Source organism: Meles meles, chromosome 12 (genome assembly GCF_922984935.1).
Source record: "Meles meles chromosome 12, mMelMel3.1 paternal haplotype, whole genome shotgun sequence".
Lineage (NCBI taxonomy): Eukaryota > Metazoa > Chordata > Mammalia > Carnivora > Mustelidae > Meles > Meles meles.
The window spans coordinates 77,809,138-77,836,206 of record NC_060077.1 but is presented as its reverse complement, the minus strand read 5'-3'; the positions used below and the strand labels follow the sequence as shown (position 1 = coordinate 77,836,206).

General features: G+C 39.4%; 1 protein-coding gene across 2 annotated transcripts in view; it reads right to left on the bottom strand.

The window, feature by feature from the left end:
* WDR7 (WD repeat domain 7) overlaps positions 1-27,069 on the bottom strand; it is a 372,785-nt gene that overhangs the window by 75,986 nt on the left and 269,730 nt on the right. For both annotated transcript variants that reach the window (XM_046025300.1, XM_046025301.1), the window contains 3 exons: positions 26,403-26,520; positions 23,534-23,683; positions 22,848-22,930 (listed from right to left, as the gene is read on the bottom strand). In XM_046025300.1, coding sequence (XP_045881256.1) covers positions 22,848-22,930; positions 23,534-23,683; positions 26,403-26,520 — 351 coding nt within the window. The remainder of the gene's footprint in view (positions 1-22,847; positions 22,931-23,533; positions 23,684-26,402; positions 26,521-27,069) is intronic.

Below are 27,069 nucleotides of genomic sequence, written 5' to 3'. Positions count from 1 at the left end.
ACCCTTTGTTCCTTATTAGCAAGTGATGGATTCATTAATAGTTCTGTCCTATCCCTAAGCCTTACCCAGTAAAAGAACTCCTTTCCCTTCAGTGGAAGATTAATGCTTCATTTTTTAGTCGCACGAGCGACACTACTTTAGGACCTCCTGCCAGTTTGGGTTTTGCTGTGCTCAGGCAGTGAGATGTCCTCTGTACACTGGCTGGAGGGAGGGCAAGGCACTAACGGCTCCTGACACACATGAAGCTTCCCCACTACTGAGTGGCTAGCGTAAGGCTGCTTTCTCAACGCTTTTCCTGTCTGAAGCATCACATTACGCTACCGCAACAGAGGGAGGCAGGGATCAGCATTCAAAATCCAATGCACCTGTATTTGAAAATTTAAAAATGCCCTAGAAGAGTTTAAGAACCTTTACTATTTTGTTATTCAATCATTACTGTGGTTTAAGTGGCGGGCATCACTATAGAGCTACACTGACATGTACACACAGTTAACTCGCAATTACAGAACACGGAACATACTACCTAACAAATGCTTTGACGAATATTTATTCTGTTCAGGTTAACAGCCACAGGAAAACGAAATTTCAGAAGTATTTTTAAAATCTATTCTTAACTTTGCACAGATGTAGCTGCAATACTGCTGAAATCTTTCTGTAAAACGTGACTGTAATTACTCCTCAAAATAATCCTTTTCAAAAGAAATCTGTGCTGAAGTACATTTAATGTGGACAAAATTTACTTAAACCAGAATTTCAAAAGTTTTTGATACACTGGCTGTCTTCTATGCTCCGATATCAACCTCAACCTTCTATATCATCTGTAAACACCATAATTCATGGAAGAAAAGAATTCAAATCTATTCTTGGTATCACATCTTTAGTTTTCCTGAAAGGACCATACATTACAGGTCTGCATTTGTCATTCTTTGCAATTTACTGCTAGAGTAATGCTTCTAAACAAGATCTTAAACAATTCCGGACAGTGAAGGTCTTGGGGCATGTTCTTCATCTTTGGATTTCTTGTGAAACTTTTTATTCCCTTAACAGTACCTCTTTCAACAGAAGAAACCTGTGGTATGTATGTAGTCACTTCACGAGTATCCACTCTGGGGAGACAGGCTGCAGGGAGTCTATCTCTGCCGAGGGTTTCCAGAAGCCAGCATACCCCTAAACTACTCTTCACCTAGAACTAGTTTTCCATTGAGGGACTGTGAGATACGCATTAGTTGCCCCTACCCCTAAAGGTATCGGTGATTGAAGAGGGGGATCCACTACGGTTTTTAAAATTATTCTAGATGTGACCTGAAAGTCTTAAATTCCTACATGAAAGTCTTAAATTCCTTCATAATTTGGAAGGGGGTGCTCTCAGAGTAAGGACTGAGGTCTTTTAGAAGACTGAGCTGAGTCTTCTAAAATGGTATTTCAGCCCCCAGTTCACTACATCAATAACATGTCACTTGGGCAGCTTTCTTGGGTAACAATCTGGTAAGAATCCTTTTATTATATTCAAATCAGAACAAGAATCTGAACAAGGAACTTGGCCCATCACAAGGAAACTCTGCTAAGTTAGAGAGAACACTACCATCCAAGTACATGAAAGAAAAATAAACCAGAATCCAGTAATGTTACAAAATATATTTCTTACTGGGTTTGGGTGGTCAACATCCAAGAAATTCAGTCACTGATCCCACACTTTCATTACTGCCCACATGCAATTGGGGTGATCCTTTTCTTTTTTTTTTCCCAATAAATAAATATTTATTAATCTCAAATCATCCTTTTGGCAATATTTTAAATCACTTCTGTCCTTTGAAAACTACCATGGCCTCAGGGTTCCTTTGACAGACTCATCTTCTAATTACTCTGATCACTTTTTAAATTTTATACTTTTTAAAAAATTTTTTATTAACATATAATATATTATTTGCTCTAGGGGCACAGGTCTGTGAATCATCAGGCTTACACACTTCACAGCACTCACCATAGCACATACCCGTCCCTGTGTCCATAACCCCACCACCCTCTCCCTACCCACCCCCACCCCCAACAACCCTCAGTTTGTTCTGTGAGATTAAGAGTCTCTTATGGTTTGTCTCCCTCACGATCCCATCTTGTTGATCCTTTTCAAACATGAATTAAATCACCTTTCTCTCATGTTCACAACAATCCTTCAAGATCCTTGTGACGGGACCCCATCTCTCAGACTTCATCTCCTCTCCCCTGTTCACTCTGCTCTAATTACACTGATTTCCATGTACTTTCTTGAATACGCCAAGAGTGTTTCCACTTGGGGAGCCTGGGTGGCTCAGTTGTTAAGCGTCTGCCTTCGGCTCAGTTCATGAACCCCGGGTCCTGGGATCAAGCCCTGTGTCAGGCTCTCTGCTCACTGGGAAGCCTGCGTCTCCCTCTCCCACTTCCCCTGCTTGTGTTCCCTCTAGCCGTGTCTCTCTGTGTCAAGTGAACAAATAAAATCTTTTTTTTTTTTTTTTTAAAAGAAGGTTTCCACTTTGGAGATCTAACACTTGCTGCTCCCTCCACCTGAGAACCTCATCTGTCTGATATCTCCATGCCTTGTACCCTCCCCTCACTCAGGTCTCTGTTCCAAGGTGATCTTGACCAAGCTCTTCATAGGCCACCTTATCTAATATAGCAGCCCTTCCGCCACTATCCTGTAGCCCATTATCCTATTTTTTTCTTTATTGTACTTAACCATCCCCAATATTAAACAATATTTTGTTTATAGCTCATTTCTCTCCACCAGAGACTTTATCTTTTGCTGAATGTATGAATACATAAATGTGGTCCAAATGAGCAGTAAAAAGTAACGCAGTAAGAAGTTCAAACACTATGCCTATCCCCCAGTGAACTAGTGTAAAAACTATGCAAAACACGAGATTTTTATGGCCAATGAATATTTTATAGGGTCTAAAATAATAATTGAGATGAGGAAATAAAGGAAACAAAACGTGTCTAAAAAAGTTAGGGACAAGAAACAGAAGTCAAGAAACTGCCATGATCCCTCTAAAAACCAATTTTTAATTGAGACAAGTAACTGCAGATTTATATGAAATTATCTGTAAAGGTCTCTGTCATCTGGGTATGTCAGCATGAAGCTGACAGCTGCATACTGGAAACTATTTAATTATACCTTAGGGAACTAGAAAAGATTACCTGAACTGAAATTCAAGAAGGCAAATATAGTCTAAATAACGATGCATACAAGAAAGTATGTATTTTTGGTATAAATGTTGTTATGGAAATAAAAACTATGCTGTGAATCTGCCAGATATATTACCAAATGCAAATGTCAATGAACATGGTATTATCACACAAAACATAGTTAAAAGAAATAATAACTTATCGATCATCAATAAACACGGGAATAGGTTATTTTTCCAAAGCTGTATCTGTGACTTCAACTTTTCATGACTAAGTCACAGTGGGGTGTCAGCCACCTCACAAATGGGTGTGAAGCACAAATGTGAATTGAGTGCAGGATCCTAGAGCAAACCACTTTGCTTGCGAGTTCGCCAACACCCAGTGCCTACGTCTTTAAATAACGTTGGTACTCTCTATTTATAGTCTCCTTTAAATTGATGACCTTTTTATTTTTATTAAAAATTGCCTTCAAATAAGAGAACACCGATGTGAAATTTAAAAGTCAATTTGGAAACACAAAGGAAAAGGCAATACCCAACTCTCAGCAAAAATACGATTTGGAAGGAACCCAGAAACCTGTAAAAGCACTTTCTTAACCATGACTTTGGTATTTTCCAATGATCTCAGGACACTGAGTTACTATTGTCTATCATATCCTTGAGCATTAAAAAGCAACAAGAAATACTCTTTTGATAATCCAAAATTAATCTCCAGGTTAACAGGAAACCATCTAAAATCTAAGGACGTTGAACAGAATGTGGGATATAACCATCTACAATTTAGAACTATTTATAATTCTCTAACTACACAACTTGCAGCTAACATTTACTGAGTACTAACGGTAGAACAGGCACACATATTTTCATAAGCCATTGAGATACTAGCATTACTGAGTCGCTTTTAGAAATTCTTGACGTTGATTTAAAATGGTTCACGAACTTGTGACTCTTTTTTGTTAAAAAGGTCTCAAGGTCATATGTACTGGTAAAAAACTCAAAACACTGCCAATAGGTACGTAGTAAAAAAAAGGAAGTCTTCCTTCTCACACCCCCTCCCTTACCAAGGATGAACCACTGTCAAGGATTTGGTGGAACTTCTGATTTTTCTTTTTTAAAAGATTTTATTTATTTATTTGACAGACAGATCACAAGTAGGCAGAGAGGCAGGCAGAGAGAGAGAGAGGAGGAAGCAGACTCCCTGCTGAGCAGAGAGCCCGATGTGGGGCTCAATCCCAGGACCCTGAGATCAGGACCTGAGCTGAAGGCAGAGGCTTTGACCCACTGAACCACCCAAGCGCCCCTGAGAGATTTTTCTAATTCTGATAACACAAACGGTATCATGTTACACATATTACCCTGCAACTTTCTATCCTTCTCTCAACACTTCAAGGAATGTTGCCCATGTCGGTATCTGGGACCCCATGTCATTCTTTCTCATCCCTGCATCGTGCTCCTGTGTATGTATATTCTGTGTATGAATATTCCCTTCCTGACAATTAAGTTATACTGCATCTGGATCCTTATATATATAGGTGACTGTTTCCGTAGGACAGGATCCCCAAAGCGAGATTCTGGATTAAAGTATACACACATTTTTAATATGATAAGCAACGGCAATTCACCTTCAATTCCCACTAAAAGTGAAAGAGTGCCCCCAGTTGGTGTTACCCAACTTTCCACCTTTCCCACCAACACAAGAGAAAAAATGGTTATCACATTTTAATTTTAATTTGCATGAAATAACTTTTTAGATTGATTCATTCAGTTACACTCTGCTGGATGTGCATAAAAGTTTCTTGATTAATGTAAACAAAAATTATTTAAAAGCTAATCAACGCTCTGCATCCCTGTACTCATTGAGCATTCTAGATGAGGGCTGAGACTCCTCAACATCCACAACATGTTCCCAATAACCCACAAAAAAGACTGGAGCCCTAAACACAGGCAAACCTGTTCTGTGGGAAAGGACAACAGGCGTTCCGCAGCGCAGCGACATGCAGAAGGCACTGACCACGGAAGGCACCACTGACAACACCGGCCCCAAGCCCCGTGCTGGCCCGTATGAGAGGCCCAAAAGCTCTTCTGAGGGCCACCACGTGAGGGCTAGGAAAATAATGAGGAGTAGGTTTTCAAAGCACTGGCCGTCAGCTCTCATAGGCGCACCCCTGCCATCAAGGGCAGGGGCGCTCCGTCAATCAGGAGGTACTCCACAGAATGTGTACCGACAGCGTCCCCAGGACTCCAGGTCTCCGTGCTGCTCATGTGTTTGCAAGACTTATCCGTGTGCAAAGTGGCTTTGGCGAAGGTACCAGTTCAAGGGGACCTGAGCAGTAAAGAGTGGGGAAATGTTTTCTAGAAGTGTTTCTTTCCAAGGGAGGGCACCAGTTCAAAAGGCAAAAAGGAAAAAAATCCCTCATTCTGGGATGGTGATGGATACGGGTGAATTCCATTTGAAAGTCATCACCTCCTGTCCAGCCTCTTGTAAATTTTCAAGAGTCAACAGATATCTCCTGAATAACACTGTTAAATATTTAATAGGTGAACTATTCCCTTCTGGAAGACTTGTTACGGGCACACGGTAGCTGGGGTATTAAAAGGAGAACTGGAAACACCTCCTACGTTGTACAGGGAGCAGCATTTCCCCAAGGGAAATAGTGTGCATGTTAAGGATGTATTGATGCCTGGGAAAGAGTTCTTATTGCCTGACTCTGCCACTAAGTAACTGTGTGACCTGGAGCAAGTCACCTGCCTATTCCTTGGTTTCTTCGTTTCCTTATATGAATGCAGGAACAGTAAGAGTACGGTTGTCGTGGGAATTAAATGAGCTAATACATGCACAGCACTCAGAATAGTGCCTGGCCCATAACAAACGCTTCCTATCGTTGAGTACACGCACACTTCAGCACCTATCATCACCATCACCATAACCAGCATCATCTGCACCTCTGAAGACAGGCTACAGAAAGACTCAATCAGATGTGGTTAACGTGCTCTTCTCTAGGGCCACTAAGTGCTATTAACATGCTAAATAAGGGAAATGAAAGCTCCCAGATATTTTATATTTTATACTTATTTCTTAAATACTTGTGATGTGCCAATATAACCTGATAGTAACTGCAAATTATTTTAGTTTCAGCTTAAAGTTGCTGATACTAACAAAAGGGATTTTGGTTTGAAACTCTATGTATCATTTCAAACAGTCTGAAAAGTAACCTTTCTTTCCATTATACAGGGAAATGAAATAGTCCTGGAAGCTTTAGAGTTTTGTTTTATGAAGAACTTTAATATTGAAAAACAGTCTTTCTGTTGTAGAGTTTGTAGGAGTAGGGAAATGGACTAAAATGGTTTGAGAGTGACTTCTATTCACCAAAGTAAAGGGTTAACATCTGTAGTTATTATAGATAGTAGACTATAAAATGGTAACCAATTTAAGAATTTTCCTGGAAGTTAGCATAGAAGCTGTTTACATCCTATTATTGTTATCACCATATGGGATAAGAACAAACCACAGGTTTGGAGGAGTTTTTAAAAAAATGAGCTTATGCACTGTTCTAAAGTAGATGGTGTTCATTTCCTTACTGGATTTTAAGTGCCCATTTAGGGTGAACAGAGCTGAATCAGCTTTTCACTTGAAAAGCAGAATCAATCCGTCTGTCTACATAATAACAAAGTTTAAGAAAAGGTAAACTGGCTCTGAAAATACAGACTTTTAACTCTTCTGTCTAGTTTGTTTTTTTTTTTTTGCCATTCAGTTCAAAAGTTTACTTATTTTACCTTGATTTTATGGACTCTTCTCTATGTTATAGCTTTAACAGTTTCCCAATGATTATTATTTATTTGAATTTTCTAATATATATCCAATTTAAAAGAAATACACACTCACTGTAAAAAAGAAACACAGAGACCATAGAAAAGTAAACAGTCAAGAAAGGAAGTTACCCTTTACTACCAATCCCCTTCAGCACCTCAGGTAATCATGAGAAACATTTTGGCGTATGCCCTTTCCAGATTTTTCTCCTCTTCATATGCATATACATACAAGCATGAATATAAATCCTCACAGTTTTCTTCTTCAAAAATGATTTTTATGTGCCCTTCTGAAACTTTACTGATCTCTCTTTAAGTTACTCCTCTATTGCCATCTTCCCAGATCAGAAGAGATGGACTGACCTCAATCTTTTTAACAGCTGTATGGGATGTCACAGATCTAGTATCTTTCAATGGAAACAACTGTTCGTAAACAACAACTACATTTAGAGGACATGAGCGAATAAAAATGTTTTAACATAAAGTACATTTTCTATATGAAATCATGCTAAGAGGTTCTCAACAAAGGTCAGCTAAGAGATAATGAGCTAAATCCAGCAAAACCATAAAAACATTTTAAATTTCAGTGTCAATACTACTAAAATGCTGATGATTTATCCATTTATAGTAAATTAGAGAAATTTATACCCGGAGCCCTTTCAAGTTAGTTTTCTCCTTGCCGCTACAAAATCTGTTTAGTATCTACTAAGAAGTCCGAGTATTTGAGCCATTGAATATATTGCTCAGGCCTATGCAAAGACTGTTTGAGAACTTCCCCATTCTTGGCAATGAAATACACAATGTAAAAGCATATACACAATTTTTGTGAAGTAATCACTAACTCGTTAGTCAGAGATTCACAATCATTTAAAAATGCTGTTTTATTCAATGACAGCCGATTCTACAAATGGAAATAGCTCAGATTTGAGTTAGAAGGATTTGTCTGCCTCATAAACATCTACTCATCATTTTATATTCAGCTAAGATACCACCAGTTCTCCTTTCTCCTCCAACACACTACGAGCCCTTCCCTCCTTCATGTCCTTCCCATCCACGTGTCCTGGAGACCCTTTTATCAGAGCACTGTGACATCTCTCTGATGTACCGGCTCTCTCTGCCAAGCCGGCCTGAAGGCTTCTGAGGCCGATGGAGCAATGCCCACTGACCAGGTGCAGCCGAGCAGCCCATGCTGGCCAGACACCGCACACACAGACTCAGTTACGTGGCCGCTGAATAAGGGAATCAAGTCTGCAAAAAACCTTACTCCAGAAAAGCCCCATGACTGCTTAAGAATTATTTTACTTTGTTAGGTCACCTGAACTCCATTTATTGATTCTTATTTATTTGGTGAGTTTTTTTCTAATTTTGGAACTGGGTACTGTGATTTACCATTTATTGGGCAAAACCCAGTCAATTAGAATATTTTCTTTTCATACCAATTTTCAATTCAAAAAATAAACACTATCCAGTGTTACTTAGAATAACCGGATGGCATAGACCATAAGAGTGACTAATTAATTAAAATTTCTCATCACTGAATGATTGAGAATGATACGCTGTCATCAAAAATAAATACTGAATGCTCGCCATTACACATTACTTAAGTTCATATTGATTTCTTGACTCTTTATAATACATTATGTATTTTTTTAAATGGACTTTACTTTTTAAAAAAGATTTTATTTATTTTGAGAGAGAGAGAGAAGGAGAGAAAGTGTGTGTGAGCAGGGGGTAAGGACAGAGGGAGAAGAGGGAGAGAAGTAGACTCCATTGAGCAGGGAGCCTGACTCCCTGATTATGCCCTCCCCCCACAATGCAGTGCTCAATCCCAGGACCCTGAGATTATGACCTGAGCCAAAATTAAGAGACCAATGTTTAACTGACTGAGCCACCCAGGCACCCCAAAAATGGAATTTATTTTTTTTTTAAGATTATATTTATTTATTTGAGAGAGAGAGAGAGCAAGCGGGGAGGAGGGAGAGGGAGAAGCAGATTCCCCTGCTGAGCAGGGAGTCTGATGTGGGGCTTGATCGCAGGACTCTGGAATCATGACCTGAGCTGAAGGCAGATGCTTAACTGACTAAGCCACCCAGGCACCCTGGACTTTACTTTTTAGAGCAGTTCTGGGTTCACAGCAAAACTGAGCAAAAAGTACAGGGTTTTCCTAAATACTCCTTGCCCCCAACATGCACAGACTCCTCTATTATCAACATCTACCTTCCAAGAATGGTGTATTTGTTACACCTGATGAACTTACAATGGCACATTATTATCACTCTCAGTCTGTAGATTATATTAGGACTCATTCTTGGTTTGTCCATTGAATGGGTCTGGACACACGTAAAATGACGCATTTACCATTACAGAATCACACAGAGTAGTTTCTCTGCCCTGGAAACCCTGCACTCCACCCACTCACACTCTCTTCTCACGAACCCCCTTGGTAACCACTGATCTTTTTATTGACTCCACAGCTTTGCCTTTTCCAGAATGTCATATAGTTGGAATCAAACAGTACGTAAGCCTTTTCAGATTGGCTTCTTTCACTGGGTAATAAGCATTTAGGGTTCCTCCACGTCTTTCAAGGCTTGACAGCTCATTTCTTTTTAGAAATGAATAACATTTCATTGTCTGGATATGCCACAAATAATAGGCTTTTAAAAGCACAATGGTGATACTATGTTAAAAATATGTTCTGATTTCTACCTAACTGACTTTTGCCACAGAACTTCAACAGGTTAAAAAAAAAAAAGGCATAATAAAATAGGTAGTTCTCGTGTTTTCTTTTTAAAACCTTTAACTTATTTTTCATATTAATTGAGTCCTTTGTTCATTAAATAATCTAGTTTGGTTCAGATTTGATAGTTAATTACTTCAAAGAATTTTAGGGAGAGCATTAAAGAAGCTGTAGCATCCTTACATTGAGTGCATACAACATGTCTCAGATCTTATTAAGAGATAGGATGATTGGTAATCATATATTAATAAATTAGTAATGAGGAAAGATTTTAATGCTTTCGGGCTCTAGCTTGCTGCAGGTTATTAGGCACTGGAAAGCCCCTCATTTTCCAGAGGAGGAAACAGAAGCCTCCAGACATGGCCAAGGCTGCCTAGCTGGGTGTGACAAAGGTGGGAGCCCCCCCAACCCAGAACCCATGTGCTACTGCCGGCAGCCCCAGTCACGCTCAGAGCAGTTCGCAAAGTGTGCTCTGCGTCAGACCCGCCTTGGTAGGAACACTAAGATGCTATTTTCCCTTTTCACTCTCATTTTCTCACGAGCACGTAGCTGACGTCCAGACTCTCCATGGTGTGAGCTGTCACAGGCAGAAGCAGATACGAGAATCTGGCCGACTTCTACTGCAGATGTGGTAGATTGGAAAAAACCTAAAACGATGCCATTCTTCTAATTTGCTTTGTTTTAGAAAATATAATCTTTCATTAAAATATTACTTATGTGAACATTTAACATTTAACTTTTAAATTTCTTAATTTTAATTTCAAATATGGCAAATATTGATAGTTATAACCCACATAAAAATTCTCTGGGGTCCTCGGGGTGCTTGGGTGGTACAGTAGGTTAAGGGTCTGACTCCTGGTTTTGGCTCACGTCATGATCTCGAGGTTGTGGGATCCAGACCCGCGTTGCGCTCTGTGCAGAGTCTGCTTTAAATTCTTTCTCCCTCTCCCTCTGCCCTTCCTGCTCATGCTCTAATAAATAAATAAATCTTAAAAAAAAAAAAAAAGACTTCTTTGGGGCTCTCAATAATTTTTAACTATATAGGGGTCCTGAGACCAAGAGGGTTGAGAATTATCGACTTAGAGTCTCCTATCTTTGAAAAAGTAGACTCTCATTTTCTCTCTCTCCCTCTATGTGGGGTGAGCGTGCGTGTGTGTGTATGTGTATGCGTGTACAGAATATACTCTTAAGATTTCATATATCATCTACACCTTTGAGAATCTGGTTTCAATGAAATAAAAGCAAGCTAAATACAGAGTAAGTGCTTAGGATGCCAAGAAGAGACTACAGGATAACTTTGGAATCAACAGGATGAGATGCGACTTAGGACTGGGAAGAGGTAGCTGAGGAAGAGAGGAGGCTAGGGCGGCAGAGGTGAGAGAGGGTGAAGGATGTGCCTGCCCTGTCCCTTGGTCCCAGCAGCAGGTCCTGTGGAGCCTTGCTGCGGGCACAGGGTCTTTGAGTGTGTTCTCTCAACAGCTAGGGGTGCTGGGACCGTTAACAGGAAAGCGACCAGACAGGGCCCCTGTTCTTAAGCACCTAATGAGGAAGTGCAAATACAAACAAGGTGACTTCAGATGACGTCAGCTCGATGCAGATAAAATGGCAATGTTACGGTGGTGGTGGAGAGGCCGTGCCAGACAGGGAGGTCAGGAGAGTGGACGTGAATGAGGAGACCAGGCAGGCCACGTCAAGATCTGAACCAGGGTCCCGTGAGGAAGTAAGTGTGGCTCTATGCAAGGAGCAGAAAAAAAGACCAAGGTGCCCTCAGCACAGTGAATTTGAGGTTAGGATTTGGAGAATACAGGTCTAACCCATTTAACATAGTATCTGTAACGTAAGTCCTAAGTGATGGGAAGTTTGGCTGTCAGCTTGTAGGTATCACAGTACGTGCGTAACACACAAAGTCCAGGGTTAAGCAGGCCCTCTTCCGAGAGTCGCGGCACCGCACTGTGGCGAGAGCCAGGAATCCCTAGAAAAGCGAAGGGTCCTTTAAAGTAAGTAGGATCGATTTCAGGATTTGTACTGAGCCTCAGAAAAACTAATCCCTAGTCTTCCTGAAGTCTAACCTACCTCCTCCCCAGGCACTGGACCCAGGAAAGGTTATGATATAACCTATCTATCAATCTTGGGGATTTAAGGGCTGCAGAGTGTGGAAGAGTTTTAATTAAGAAGAAATAAGTTTCCCATTTCAGGGCAACAAAAGGCTCTGCTACATCAGCGGTTCTCAGAGGGTGGTGTGCACATGCCTTGGGGCCTCGGGCTCCTGTTAGGAAGTGTGTGAGATCAAAACTACTTCTGTGAGATACTGAGATATCACTCGATCTGTTCTTTGTGTTAACTCTGCACCGGCCGGTGTCAGAGCAAGGCCAGGTAAAGGCGCTGGTGCATTAGCCTCAGCCAAGGCCCCAGACCTGTGTTCTACTGGCCGCCATTACGTCTCCATGGCCACGTGCTGCTGGCAAGCAGAACTAAACCCCAAGGCATTTTCACTTGAGAATGTCCCTGATGAGACAGCAAAAATTATTAACTTTATTTACATTTTGACCCTTGAGCACCTGTTGTTTTAACACTCAGTGTGACAACACGGGACGGGCACAGAAAGCCCTCCTGTAGGCAGCAATCTGAGCTTGTCTCAGGGAGAAACACTTGTGGGATCGAGGAATAAGCTAAACCAGCTGTTTGTTTGTTTGTTTTCCCACATGACACCATTTGTACTTGAAAGTATAACCCCAGAGACAAATTGTGGTTATCGGGACTTGGTTTTTTGGCAGACATTTTCTTGAAAATCAATTACTTTATTCTTGTCCGGGAAAACAACTGACAGAACTTGTTGCCAATGATAAAATTCAGGCTTTCGGGTACAAATGAGAATTCTGGCTTCCTACTACACACTGACTTTTTCAGGAGGTCAGCAGTAATATTAGCAAAAGTGATGTTTTTGATACTGTGTGTTGCAATGTGACAATATATGGACAACTACATAACCCAGGGACCAGTACTTTCCAAAGACAAATGCATAATGTTACAAAGTCATACATGGGAGAAAGACCCATTCAAAGTGCAAGATGTACCAATGGGTTTAATACAACAGCATGAAAAGTTCATTATGATTACAGATTCTACATTGTAGCTAACCTTTAAAAATGATCACATGACCACATGTTGAGTTTTGGTGAACTCCTGGAGAACATGCAAAATTATATTAAAAAGGCTTATTGAAACATTTCTCCTATTTTCTTTTTTTTTTTTAATATTTTATTTATTTGACAGAGAGAAATCACAACTAGGCAGAGAGGCAGGCAGAGAGAGAGAGGAGGAAGCAGGCTCCCTGCGGAGCGGAGAGCCCGATGTGGGGCTCCATCCCAGGATCCTGGGATCATGACCCGAGCCGAAGGCAGAGGCTTTAACCCACTGAGCCACCCAGGCGCCCCTCCTGTTTTCAACTCTGTATCTATGTGAGGCCAGATTTTTCACCACATACTCAATTAAAACAACATACGGTAAGAGATTAAAGACAGGCACAGATACAAAAATCCACCTGTCTCCTATTAAGTCAGACATTAGAGAAACCTGAAAAAAATGTTAAGCAATGCTACTTTCTCAGTATTTTTCTGGCAAACTAGTCATTTTTCATAAAAATATGTTTTTATATCAACATGAACTTCATTTAGTATTCCAAATAACTCTTTTGGGTCTTTAATTTTTAAGAAGTTCTGAGACCAAAAGGTTTGAGAATCACTAAAGACTGAAAAATACTGGCCAATCAAAAAACTATAAAGGGGTAGGGGGCGGGGAGAGAGAGAGAGAGATGAGTAAAATGGTGGGAGCAAAGATCAGATCAGAGTAGCTCAAGAGGACATGAGAGGTGACAAAATGGGCAGAGTGCAGACTCCATTTCCTGGAGGAGAGATGAGAGGCCAGGAAGCACAGAGATGAGATATAGAGGGGAGAGAGGGTTGTGCAATGAGAGAACAGAGCCTCCTTCCAGGCTGAGGACGAGATGCCAGAAAGAAGAGAGGCTAATGTGCTAGCAGGGTTCTCTAGAGAGCACAGTCCAAGAGGAAGGGAAAGAGGATGGAATGAAGAATGCAGCAGGAAGAGACCGGGGCCTGGAACACAACAGGGGCCATCTCGTCCTCTGAGGGGATGACACAGCTGTCGCTTGAGGAGTCCATGCCTGCGGACTGTCCCCTGCAGAGCACAGAGCAGGTGTGAGATCTGCTCAGCAGAGCTGGGCTTCACTGTCATCCGACTGTCAGCACAAAAATGTTCTTGAGGTTGTCCGTTGTAAAATGAAGGATAGGAACACGTAATGGGTAACATAAGGGTCTTTTCAGATTCAACAGTCTACAGCTTGCTGTCCTATTAAAATAATGCAGCAAGGTCACTGCTGCAGTGAACTAACTGGTACTATTTATTACGACGAAATTAAGGGCTAAACTCATGAAGTGGCCTCGCTGGTCCCATTATTCCACTCAGTCCTTGAGTGTCTGCACCAAGTGTTTAGACTTTCTTCACTAAAAACTGAGACGGAGCCCACCAAAGGATTTCTTTTCAATCTGTGAGTTTATTTGACAAGTCTTTAGAAGGCATAAAAATTAAATCACTCTTAGTTGTATGTCAAATCAATTGCCTCAACTTAAGGGAATAAAAATACTTGAAATAAGGATCTATCTGGGAATTCTGGAGCATGGGGGTTTGGCCAGAGAAGCCCTCGCCTACGTGCTAGGGGGCGCTATAAAGGAAGTGGATCCAAAAGCCCCTTCAGCTTCTTACAACGTGCATAACTGAGGACTCAAGTGACTAAAAATTGCACTTAGAGGCACATGTATCTAGTTGTTGCTACAAAAAAATCCTGAAACCTTTTATATCTGCAAATATAATCATACTTTCCCATCAACTTACAATTTCATTTTTAAATCCCTAATCCTTTATTTGCTATGCATTATGTCACTACTAGTCCACAAGAACATAATAAGATAGCCTCAAATTTTAAAATTACATTACAATTTCATCCTATTTCCAGAGATATTTTATCTTTCTTTCTAACTGAGATTTCACAGGCAGTAGCTTACAGGAGCTTACATTTTTTATTGAGACGAGCAAGAGAGTATTTTTACAAAATGAATTAAGAAACATTTTAAAACAGTCTATGTAATACACACGTTCTATACTGCTTTTCTCTTAGTTCAGTAGCATCTGTGTATTTTTACACCTTGATTTTTTTATGCTGCTGCATCAAATATAGTCATATAAAATAAGTCACAGGGTTTATATAGTGACCCAAAGAGGAAACTTAATCAAACTGAGTCAGGCACGAGACGCTCAGTGTTGACTGGTCTGTTATATGAGGGACTTCACGAGGATATCCAAGTTCAGCAACACAGCAGCTGGTAATTATATTTTACTTTTTTTTAATTTAAGATTTTATTTATTTAAGTGTCAGAGAGAGAAAAAGAGAGAGCAAGTGAGCACACAAACAGGGGAGTGGCAGGCAGAGGGAGAAGCAGGCTGCCCTGCAGAGCTGAGAGCCAGATGACCTGAGCTGAAGGCAGACACTTAACTGACTGAGCCACCCAGGCATCCCGGGAACTACATTTGAACAAGGAATTCTGGGAAAACTCCAGTGATGTTTACCTTCCACTCCCTGAAAAAAGTTAGTTCTACTTTCTTTGTGTCTAGGATATGTTTAACTGTGGACACTGTATTATTTATAACCAGGCAGTTAACTGTACATCACTTGAGAGCCCTCAGTACTTCTGCCTCCAACGACAGTGACCTAGAGTGCCAGCTGATAACTCTTTGACGATCATCTAGGAGCTTGACAAAGGCAAAGCAAAGGCCAATGAGTCTGCCGAGAATCTGGAGGGATTCATGTCTTCAATGAGTTACCTGGTTGTAGCTCTGACTTTGCTTATTCACAAACATAAAAATTCAATGTTTCAAGAATCTTACTGCTATGTAAGGAAGGCACCTTATTTCCTATATAATAATACAGCCTTATTTGTTATACTGATGAAAAATCTGGCAGAACCATTTTGTGGATCAGTTTTTTGAAGGATGTATGTGCTATAATCTCTCAAGGGCACTGAAATTTAAGTAATTTTCTTCTATTATTAATAGACACTTCTATATTATTAACAATATTTCTGGTACTAATGTGTATTAGGAAATATTTAAATTCATGACTATAAAGTTTATATAGCAATTAAAATCACGTGATTTTTGTATCTTCTAGTAGATAAATACCTACAGATACATAAACTACTCCAGGAAGACCTAGGATCATTCAGTTAACAAAAGGACTTTTAAAAAATGTTTTCGAAAGGGGCACCTGGGTGGCTCAGTGAGTTAAAGCCTCTGCCTTCAGCTCAGGTTATGGTTCCAGGGTCCTGGGATTGAGCCCTGCATCGGGGCTGTCTGGTCAGCAGGGAGCCTGCTTCCCTTTCTCTCTCTCTGCCTGCCTCTGCCTACTTATGATCTCTGTCAAATAAATAAATTCTTAAAAAAAATTTTTTTTAAGAAAATAATCACAGTTGGTACTCTGTGTAAAATTATTTTTGTGGCCATGGCTTTTGAAATAAGATTTAAAACATGCGTCTATTTCACACAGACACATACATACATATATATTCACAGACTCCATAATGGACTTGGGGAAGGTACAAGAGAAAGAGCCGTCTGAGGTGCGATGATGAGGGAAGGAGAATGCATGATGGGAGACATGACTGACAGGCAGGCAGAGATTCGGCTTTGAGCAGCCTAAGGGCCAAAGCAAAATTTTCCAATGAACCCCCCCTGGTTATGTGGAAGAAAAAAAACAACAACCAAAATACACACTAGTTCCTTAGGACCAAACAAAAAATGCTTGTTATCCGAGTTTAAAAGAAATGTCTCGAGTCTTCACAGAAAGGGGGCACTAAGCAAAGTGAAGCATGACGTCAGCGCGAGCCCTGCACTAAAGCACTGGCCGTCTTCTCCAGATACTCTCCTGGAAGATTCCTCCGCGAAAACTGCAGGCGTAGTCCTGAAGAGGATCTTGGGGACAGAACTGGGAAGGAGCCCAGACACTATGGTCCAACCAGGCAGGTCTCTGATGGTGTGTAATTTCCTCTACAGATACAAACTCAAACATGTAGAAGAATAAATGGACCACATGTTCTGGTTTGGTTTTTTGCTGTTATTGGACTATGTGTTTGGGTTTTGTTTTGTTTTTTACTTATTTATTTTTAAAGGTTTTGGACTTACTTATCTTTAAAGATTTTTATATATTAATTTGGGGGGGCACAAGAAAGGGGAAGGGTAGAGGGAGAGGGATAGGCAGACTCTCCTCTGAGTGTGGTGCCCAACATGGGGCTGGATCCCAGGACCCTGAGATCATGACCTGAGTTGAAGGATGGCATGTGTGTTTTTTAAACTAGCTCCTAAGTGTTCTGTTTTTTTTTTTCCAACTGAGTTTTAGATAAAAGCCAATCAATGACCAGTTTGAAGTTAACATCTTTGGCAGGCATTTCGTGATACAGTCTAAGGGCAACTCTTTAAAAACTAATAGGGCATCACCAGAGTGAAGGAAGTAAAGGAATGTTTTCAGGTGTTTCCTTGGTGTTCCTCTGAGTTTATTCAATATAGAAGCAAATAAGCATTCAAGGATCCAAGGTTTTATATAACAGAACATGGACATCACGAACAATGATTCAGGTTTTGTGTTTCTTGGTTTTGGATTTTAGAGTACTCATTTTCAAACTCGAGTGTACTTAAAAATCATCAGGGGAGGCTGCCAAATGCAGTACCCTAGGCTTTGCAAGAGTCTGAGAAGGTGTCTCTCTGGTGGAGCGTAGAAATCAGGTAATTCTCCTGAAGACGGTCTAGGAACTGCACTTGGAGATCATTACTCAGAGGGCCCAACTGAGAGTGAGCCCTCAATACATTTTTAAACATCACCTTCTCACCTGTGTCCTTAGTTCTCTCAACCAGTAAGTGCTCGCTGTACTTTGTTTAATATTTCATTGTGTAGGGGCACCTGGGTGGCTCAGTGGGTTAAGCCTCTGCCTTCGGCTCAGGTCATGATCTCAGGGTCCTGGGATCGAGCCCAACATCGGGCTCTCTGCTCAGCAGGGAGCCTGCTTCCCCCTCTCTCTCTGCCTACTTGTGATCTCAATCTCTCTGTCAAATAAATAAAATCTTAAAAAAAAATAATTTAGTTGTGTAAGCATCCTTCTAACACGTTCTTGAGAGTCACAAAACCTCTAAAACTACAGGGTCTGTAAGCTACATACATATTGTATGTCTTTTATATGAGGACTCTCAGTTGCATGTAGAGCTCAGGCTTATAAAGAGGAATGTTTGCTTTGAACAACTGTTCTACCTTATGAACACTGTGACTTAGGTACTGATGGTCTGTGCCTCTTTGCACATCAGAGGCTAAGTTTAGATTTGAACTTATGCCTTATCTCTGGCAAATTATGCGTTTATGCATTGCTGTAACCTCATGTTTTAGTATCAGCAAGTGAGGTTTTTTTTTTTAAATTTTACTTATTTATTTGACAGAGAGAGAGACAGATCACAGGTAGGCAGGGAGGCAGACAGAGAGAGGAGGAAGCAGGATCTCCGAGGAGCAGAGAGCCAGATGTGGGGCTCGATCCCAGGACCCTGGGATCATGACCTGAACCGAAGGCAGAGGCTTTAACCCACTGAGGCGCCCCTCAGCAAGTGAGTTTTTTGGGGTTTTTTTGTTTTTTTTTTTTTTAGCAAGTGAGTTTTGATCAGTGATAAGAAAGAATGTCTGTCAAATTTTACTGGCTTGTGTCCTAATGCATTTCTACTTTCAAGCAGAAGATATTAAAAGGGGACGCCTGAGTGGCTCAGTCGTTAAGCATCTGCCTTCAGCTCCATCATGGTCCTGGGATCAAGTCCCACATCAGGTTCCCTGCTTGGCAGGAAGCCTGCTTCCCTGTGTCCCACTGCCCCCTGCTTGTGTTCCCTCTCTCGCTGTGTCTCTCTCTGTCAAATAAATAACCAAAATCTTAAAAAAAAAAAAAAGAAAGATATTAAAAGAAGTTTTAACATTGATAGAAAAGCTATTATATAAACCAAATTAGGTAAATCAAACTTTTTGTATTACTCCTTCTTTCAATGAATTTACAAATTGTAGCTTAAACTTTAATATGTTTTGAATAAACATATCAGAGGACAAAGGAATTCAGTTAACAGTATAACTAAGTAGATGAAGTCACTACTCATTAAATTACATATGGAGTCATATAATCATGAAATAAACCTGAATAGATAAATGAATAAATAAGAAAAATGGAATCAAATTGACTCTTGGTATTTAACAACACACAGAGATCAGCCTAAGTTGAAACTCAAGACTTTCATAACAGTAAAATGGAAATTTTATTGTATCAGGCAATCTGAGAAACAGGCTGCCAAACTTCCAACAATAAAGAGTTTAGAGAAACTACCAATTTAATGTTAAAATGTTAATGTTAAAGTTTTAAAATCCTGAATAGAAAATTCAAAATACAGATGTATATCAGACTCATAAGCCCACTGATCAAGTTTTTAAAACCAAACTAAACCAAAAACCAAGAGAACCATTATCAGGATTATTCAGCATTTGATGATGTTCCTTCATCTTGGTACGCACAGAAAATTGTGAATTTTATGTATAACCCAAGTCAGAGTACTTTTGATTTTTAAATATTCGATGACTTTGGGATCCTAGATTAGTTCCTAGTTAAATTAATACAACTTGAGATGTGAAGATTGTCTTTATTACACTGACTAAAAATTATTTTGAGAAGTAAACCAGTTTTTTACACATATGAAAATAATAATTCCGTTCTGTAGTCTGTATGCATATAAAATACTTCCAAACCTTTAACTAACTTCTTACATACATTTTGGTTTTTCGCATTATTATTAAGACAGAGAGACCCACAGGAAACTAACATTCTCGGAATATCTAAATGATGATCATTCCACTGGGCGCTTATTTAATATTTCATTTAAATGAGTAGTTCATTTAAAAAGAATATTTCATTTAAAGACTATGTAATGAAGTTTTTAAACACCTTTTTATGATCTGATCTAGTGACCATAACAACTGAATACTGGTATACAGCAACACAACATGACAGAGCTTAGCCTAAGCTAAAACCCATAGCATCTTTAAAGTTGGGTAAAGGAAAAAATAAAAATAAAAAAATAATAAATAAGGTAAAGGAAAGAAAAGAAGAAAAATTCCACACACAAAAAGACTACAAGATTATATAAAGATTGCAAAAACAAATACCACATGACTGAACCACAGATACTCACTTCAGTGACTTTGACTGGAGTTTCATATTTAGTGAAAAACGTTTACAAGCAGGGGGCTCACAGGTACTGTAAGGCACCCAGAACAATGGCACGGACACAGCAGAGATCCAGTAAAAGAATTTTAACTTCTCTTGCTATGTTGATATCTTTGTTGTTGTACCTTCATCGACCGAGTACAAATCAGCTAGTAGGCAGGGTGGCGTCGGGCAGTAACCTTCTGAGACCCCATCTCAGCTTAATGTTCTCTGAAGTCCTCCATAACTTACTGCCTGTTCCAACTAACATGTAGCATAGGAATGACCTTATATTGCTAATCACCTTCCGATGTTCATGGGCTGGCTCTCTGTGGCCTCTATCTTCACAGCTGTATAACATCTAACCTAATTTCATAGCTAACAACTGCTTGTATAAGTCTGAAGTTTCCTAAGATTAGGTCTTACCAACTTTGCTCTGGCCCAAGAATTACTTAAACTCTGCTGATTCTCCAGTGCTTACAGAGCAATGGCCAAATTCCTTTGTATGGAATTCAAAGCCCCACCCTCTGACACCACATTAGATGTCCACCCTCAACCTGGATTCTGGCCACTAGAACTTGCCAAAATTCACTATATACGTTTGTGTCTCTAGACATTTACTGATCTGGTTCTTTTTGTAGTTCCAGATGGCACACAGCGGTTCATTCTGCAAAGCTCGCTCCATTAACTTTTCTGTGACGCTTTCCCAGAACCCACCACCACTCCTACCATCACCAACCCAAACCCTTGTGGGGCACGGATCCTTCCCTCTACTCGGCAGTCGCTGTTATCAAAACATGTTTCTCCTTTAATAAAAGGAGATTATTATTAGTCTGCCTTCTCTTTTGTGAAACTTTCTAAGATTCTATTATTATTATTATTATTATTATTATTATTATTATTATTACTATACTTTCTCCTTTGTGAAACTTTCTAAGCCTCCTTTACCCAGAATTAAGCACTGCCATTTACTGCCCAGTCCTGTCTCTGGTAATGAATTCTACTCTAGCACGTAACACAGCACCCTGGAATTATCTATCTTAAAAATCACCTACCCTTTTAGACCCTGTGTGCTCCCTGAGGATATCATCCTATTCATCATTTTATCCCCAGGGCTAGCTAGTACTTGATACACAGTAGGTATTCAATAGATGTTATCAAATTAATAAACAAAATACAACTGCTTTCTGCCAAATCAAAATAACCTGGTACTGAGCATGCCCTCTTAGCATCCCAGCAGAACCCTTACTCTCCGGCAAAGAAACACTAGCAAACAAGAGTGGACACCAGCAAACTAGGGTGACCTAAGGAACTGAGGGGGCCGCTTACTGGGGAGGCAGGCTTCCAGCAAGGCCAGACAGGCCCTTGAAACTCTGGACAATTTCCTCACGTTAACTCCAAGAGGCTTATCTTGCATCCCCAAGACTGGTGCTATAAGGAATCCTTTGCTAACATTTGCTAACACTCAGCTCTGCGATAATCATCACCTCTATAAAGAGACATCCCAGTGTCCATTTCCGCGCAGGCATTTCCTTAGAGAACAACTGCCTGAGACAGTAATAGCTACATATACTGTCGTCAGTTGACGGCATGAGAAGATTTTATACATACAATTTCTAACGAAAAGAACACAAACCAAAATCAACGTGGCATAATGTTAAAAAAAAATGCCTGCATTCTCACACACGTAATCTGTACCACAAGAAAACACACGTCTGTCCACATGTATATTCCAGCACAAGCTTTTCCTTTCGGGTGTTCTGTTTTTCATTTCTGGGTGGCCTGATTCGGCAACACCAAAATGAAGTGGCTACAGTATGAAGTCTATGATAAATATGTTAGGAGATACCAGAAGACTCATGGAGTACAACCCATTCAGCAAACACTTGCTCAAATGCCAGGAGATACAGAAGACATAACGATGTGTCATGCAACATCACCTGTCTCAGGAAACTTACAGTCTGAAGTGAAGCTTGTCACTACTGTATGTGTGCAGAACTGAGCAAAGAGAAGTAAGGAGATCACTGAACGTGTCTTAAAAAGAAAAATATAACTATGACAACTTGTGTTTCTGTTTTCTACAAAAACAATGATTTTCAACAGATTTAAGCACTCTTTCTAACAACCACTTGGAGGTAAAAATTTTTTTAACAAAATGTACCCCAAGCTATAAACAAACACTTTAAGAAACAAAAACTATTTTAAAGGGAAAATAAACACTATTACATTTTAAAAACCTTTATTTCCTAACAACGAAATGCTATATACGTCTAAAATTATTGGTTATATTCAACATATGCAACATTATTATGTCAGTTCTAACTGTTCTTGGCCAGTTATCTCATAGGGAAAACACCTGCACTTGGTAGGACAATATGAGAAATGCTACATTTATATTAAAAATAAAATTTACCAGTGAAAATGTGGTAGAAATGTTCCCCTGGCTGAAAAGTATACCTTCTCTCCTAAGTCAGAAAGAAGCTTCCTAAACTCTTCCTTTTGTAATGTAAATGTTAATTTGAGTGATGAATGTAAGGACACACACATACTCAACAGATGCTATCTCTTACTCATTTTTTCAAGTTTTAAGAAAATCTCATCAGGATCCAATTTCAAATATTGGTTCTATTATAGCTGTGTTTTTGACTATGAGCTGCCTAAACTGTTTTCAGAAAGTAAGCAGATAGTAATTCAGAACTGGTTTTTTAACTGGGCAAGACTACTAACTCATACTGTTAAAAAATTTTTCAAAATTATTTGTTAGTAAAAATTATTTATTTTGCATGCTATGGAAGGCTTCTTTACCTGCAGATGGCGGGGAAACATTCTTGAAGACCTTTCTTTTTAACTAAAGATCCTTCAAGGCAGTACATAATGATGTCCATAACCTTTATAGAAAAGATGCAAATCCAAAATTAATTTCAAAAATACTTAATTACTTAATTTGAATTACAAAATTCAAATTATTAACTTAGGCCTCAGTTGCATGAAAATTCTAGATACTGTGCAGTATTTCACTTAAAACTATAGTATATTTACTAAAGCTACAGTATAGTTACTTAATACTACAGGATATTCTTTCCCTTATCTGTAAAAAACATAAGAGCACTAAAATAAAGAAATAAGACTTGTTGACTTCAAAGGCAATTCATATTTATGTACAATATAGGTAGCTTTTATTCGAGCACTCTACATGCTTTATTTATAATGAAAGACATTAAAGAGAACACACCCTTTAAAAATTATTTCAGTACAGACCACTTCCCTATGACTGGTTAAGTGTACACAGCAATCATTTTGATCTTTAACGAGATTTAAATAAGGTCCCTAGAAATGGTACAAAAGTTAATTCATTTAATTATCTCTCTCTCTGTCCCGTAGATAAATCTTTTGATTCTTTTTCTTTGGAAATAAAAATGCAGATTTATATTACTACGTGGGCATACTTCACTTAGGCTACTGCTCTAACATTTAAAGCTGGATATCCTTACCTCCACAAGAAGATCCACAACATCTGTGGGCATCTTTTCAATAAGAATCTCAATGACTCTCAGAATTTCCCCTTTAGCTCGTGCAAGAGTTGTTGTGTGCATGTTCTGTTGCGACTGGGTATTTGCTGCAAGAGCTGTATGTCTGTGTACCTGTGAAGACATTTTAATGCTTGAGACACGGCTGACACTAGATTTAGTTGTGCATTTCTAGCCACTCGTTTATCTTTCCCTTGTTAATACAGTAGGGGAAAAAAATGAGAATCAGCAGAACAACTTTCTTGGGGTGGGTCAGAAAACACTTTGGATTGCAAAACAAAGTATTACAATAAAAACTCAGTAAGTATCCTCTAATAAAATTCTGTAAGTTCCTGAGTATTACATGAGGCTTTAATACAACACTACTGTGACATTTTTCCAAAGACAGACTGAAGGTTTGTGAATTTGGTCTACTTGGTGCTGAGGTGGACAGTGGTTAGGAGATACCCATCGAGTAAGAGGCATGAGACTTGCTCTCAAGTAGTTATAGTAAATGATGTTTATAGAAGACTTTCGGTGTCCCAGGCACCGTTCTTGGTGCTCTATAATGAAGCTGGGAAATGTGAATGAACGTGCCTCCAAAAATAATAAGCACTGTAAAGAGTATTAGTTCACTGTGATTTTTCTTACCTGTACAAACTGTAAGTCTTAATCATTCGGAGGAGAAAGAACACTTGATGGGACATGACAGGGAAGGGGACAGTGGAGAAATACTTCAGGATCTCAGTCTAGAACTCTAAGTGAAGCGGAAAACTTATTTTTACAAGGTAATAACTGTGAACTATTACACTGAAATATTAGAACACTAAGAATGGGGCGCCTGGGTGGCTCAGTGGGTTAAGCCGCTGCCTTCGGCTCAGGTCATGATCTCGGGGTTCTGGGATCGAGTCCCGTATCGGGCTCTCTGCTCGGCAGGGAGCCTGCTTCCCTCTCTCTCTCTCTGCCTGCCTCTCTGTCTATTATGACCTCTCTCTGTCAAATAAATAAATAAAATCTTAAAAAAAAAAAAAGAACACTAAGAATGTAGGAATCAACTGGTAATTAGTAAAACATTAACATTAAAATATTTTAAAAATACCTTTCTAACCAAATACTAGAGTAGAATAAATCCAAACCATGGCTATTCTACCAGTTCATTTAAAAATATTCATACATGGGTGCCTGGGTGGCTCAGTGGGTTAAAGCCTCTGCCTTCAGCTCAGGTCATGATCCCAGGGTTCTGGGATCAAGCCCCACATCAGGCTCTCTGCTTAGCAGGAAGCCTGCTTCCTCCTCTCTCTCTGCCTGCCTCTCTGCCTAATTGTGATTTCTCTCTGTCAAATAAATAAAATATTAAAAAAAAAATCATACATAAATGGTGAAAACTAAGTTCAAGAACACAATTAACACAAATACTTGCTTATTCTTTTTTTTTTTTTTTTTTAAAGATTTATTTATTTGACAGATAGAGATTACAAGTAGGCAGAGAGGCAGGCAGAGAGAGAGAGAGGAGGAAGCAGGCTCCCAGCCAAGCAGAGAGCCCGATGCGGGGCTCGATCCCAGGACCCTGGGATCATGACCTGAGCTGAAGGCAGAGGCTTTAACCTGCTGAGCCACCCAGGCGCCCCTACTTGCTTATTCTTTAAAGAGACAGTTTTATGGCTGGCATTTATAGGACCTATATACGTGGTCAGACTGATGTAAGCTTTATTCAATATATTCAATATTACTATCAACTGATTAAAAGCTGATTAAAAATTCCATGGCTAATAAATGTGTTCATTTATATATATGTTTCTGTTACATAAGAAATCTGTTCATTTATATATATGTTCTTCATATAAATATATACCTATAAATTATAGATATGTAACATACATATGCATACTTTAAATACAGTGTAACCTCACTGTAACACTATGCACTATCAGAAAAACACACCCCCTTACTCTACAGATTTATTTTAGGTATTAATTCAGAGTCCCACCACCTCCTATTAACCCATACAATCTATCAGAACCTTCCTTCCTCCCTTCTAACTACCTTCACGTCACAAATATTTGCTGCATGCCTGTCAAGGATGGCTCTGGGGCAGACACAGGCCCAGTAGGTTTCAGGTTATCAGGGCAGACTCAGAGGTATTTATTTAGTATTTTAAAAATTCATCATAGCTACAGGAAAAACAACTCAGACAGAGCTCATACCCCACGGACACCAGGTCTGCACATTATTCATGCTGAAATGGAACAAACCTTTAAAAAAAATGTAGGAGCTTATCATCCTTCTCTCCCACTACTAAGACCTACAGGAAAGATCCTATAATTGGTTCATTGTTCTTTACTAGTTTTTCAGTTAGATGTGGGCAATTAGTTAGAACACTAAGAAGTGGGAATCAATTGGCATTCAAGTCTTTATCTGTGACGTGCAATAGGAAAAACAATTAGCAAGTTTATGACTTACATTTTTGTTTACAGGTGAAGAGCCAGTGTTAAATAAGTTCAGTGTTGATTACAGGCAGATATTTACATTTGTAAAATGGGAGTATCTTTAGTATATTTTAATTTGAATAAGGCTGCTATATTTCAGATTGAAAAATTAATTTCAAATATTTGCAAGTAGGTTAACTTTGAGAACAGAAACGAATACAAAAAGCACAAATAATGACCGCACTGCAGTGGAATGTAGGGTGCACGCACACAGGTACACACGTATTCATTTCGGCACTAAATCATTAACTTGCATTGTTCTAGAACACACTGGAAGGATTATTTGTGGATATGGACCCTCAGCTCACAATATCTAATCGTTCCTCTAAATGAGAAGACAGAGCACACAGAGAGGGTCTTCTGCTCACCTCTTTGGCTATAGTTGTGATGAAGGCGGGTGGTCTGGCAGTGGCAATGAGCGAGAGGGCATGCCTCGCAGAGCGGGCGGAGTCAGCTGCAGGGCTAAGAGGCAGCCCCATTGTGATGCTAAACAGGGATCAGGAAAAAAGGAAAAAAGAAAAGAAGCATTAGAAATATAGACTGAAAAGATTAGACACAGCTTATAATGTCAGTTCAAGGTCAACGGGAGCACTCAAACAGTTAGAATATAATGGACTTGGCAACAATGAGCAGTGATTAGGAGTCAGGGTGTTCTGGCATCAAACACAAAATCGAATAATTAACCGTGAAGATTGAAAACAGTATGCGCATCTGTCCAAAGTGTTAAAAACGCCTTGTTAACAAATTATCAAGAACGAGTACTGAATGCGTATCACAAAGCTCAGAATCAGGCAAGAAAGATGACCATGCTGAGTATTTTCAAATTTTTTGCTAAAAAAGTTAAAGGCAAATAATTTGTTTATAAGGCCACAGAAAAAGGCTTCATTTAAGGACGTGTATCTGAAAGGAAGCAAAATTCACTTCTGTCCATATAATTATCAAAAGGACTGAAAAAACTGCAAAAATTATTTTTAGTTTTTAATATTATCTTTAGTTTAAAATATCCTCAGTACTGTTAATTTACCCCATGCCCAA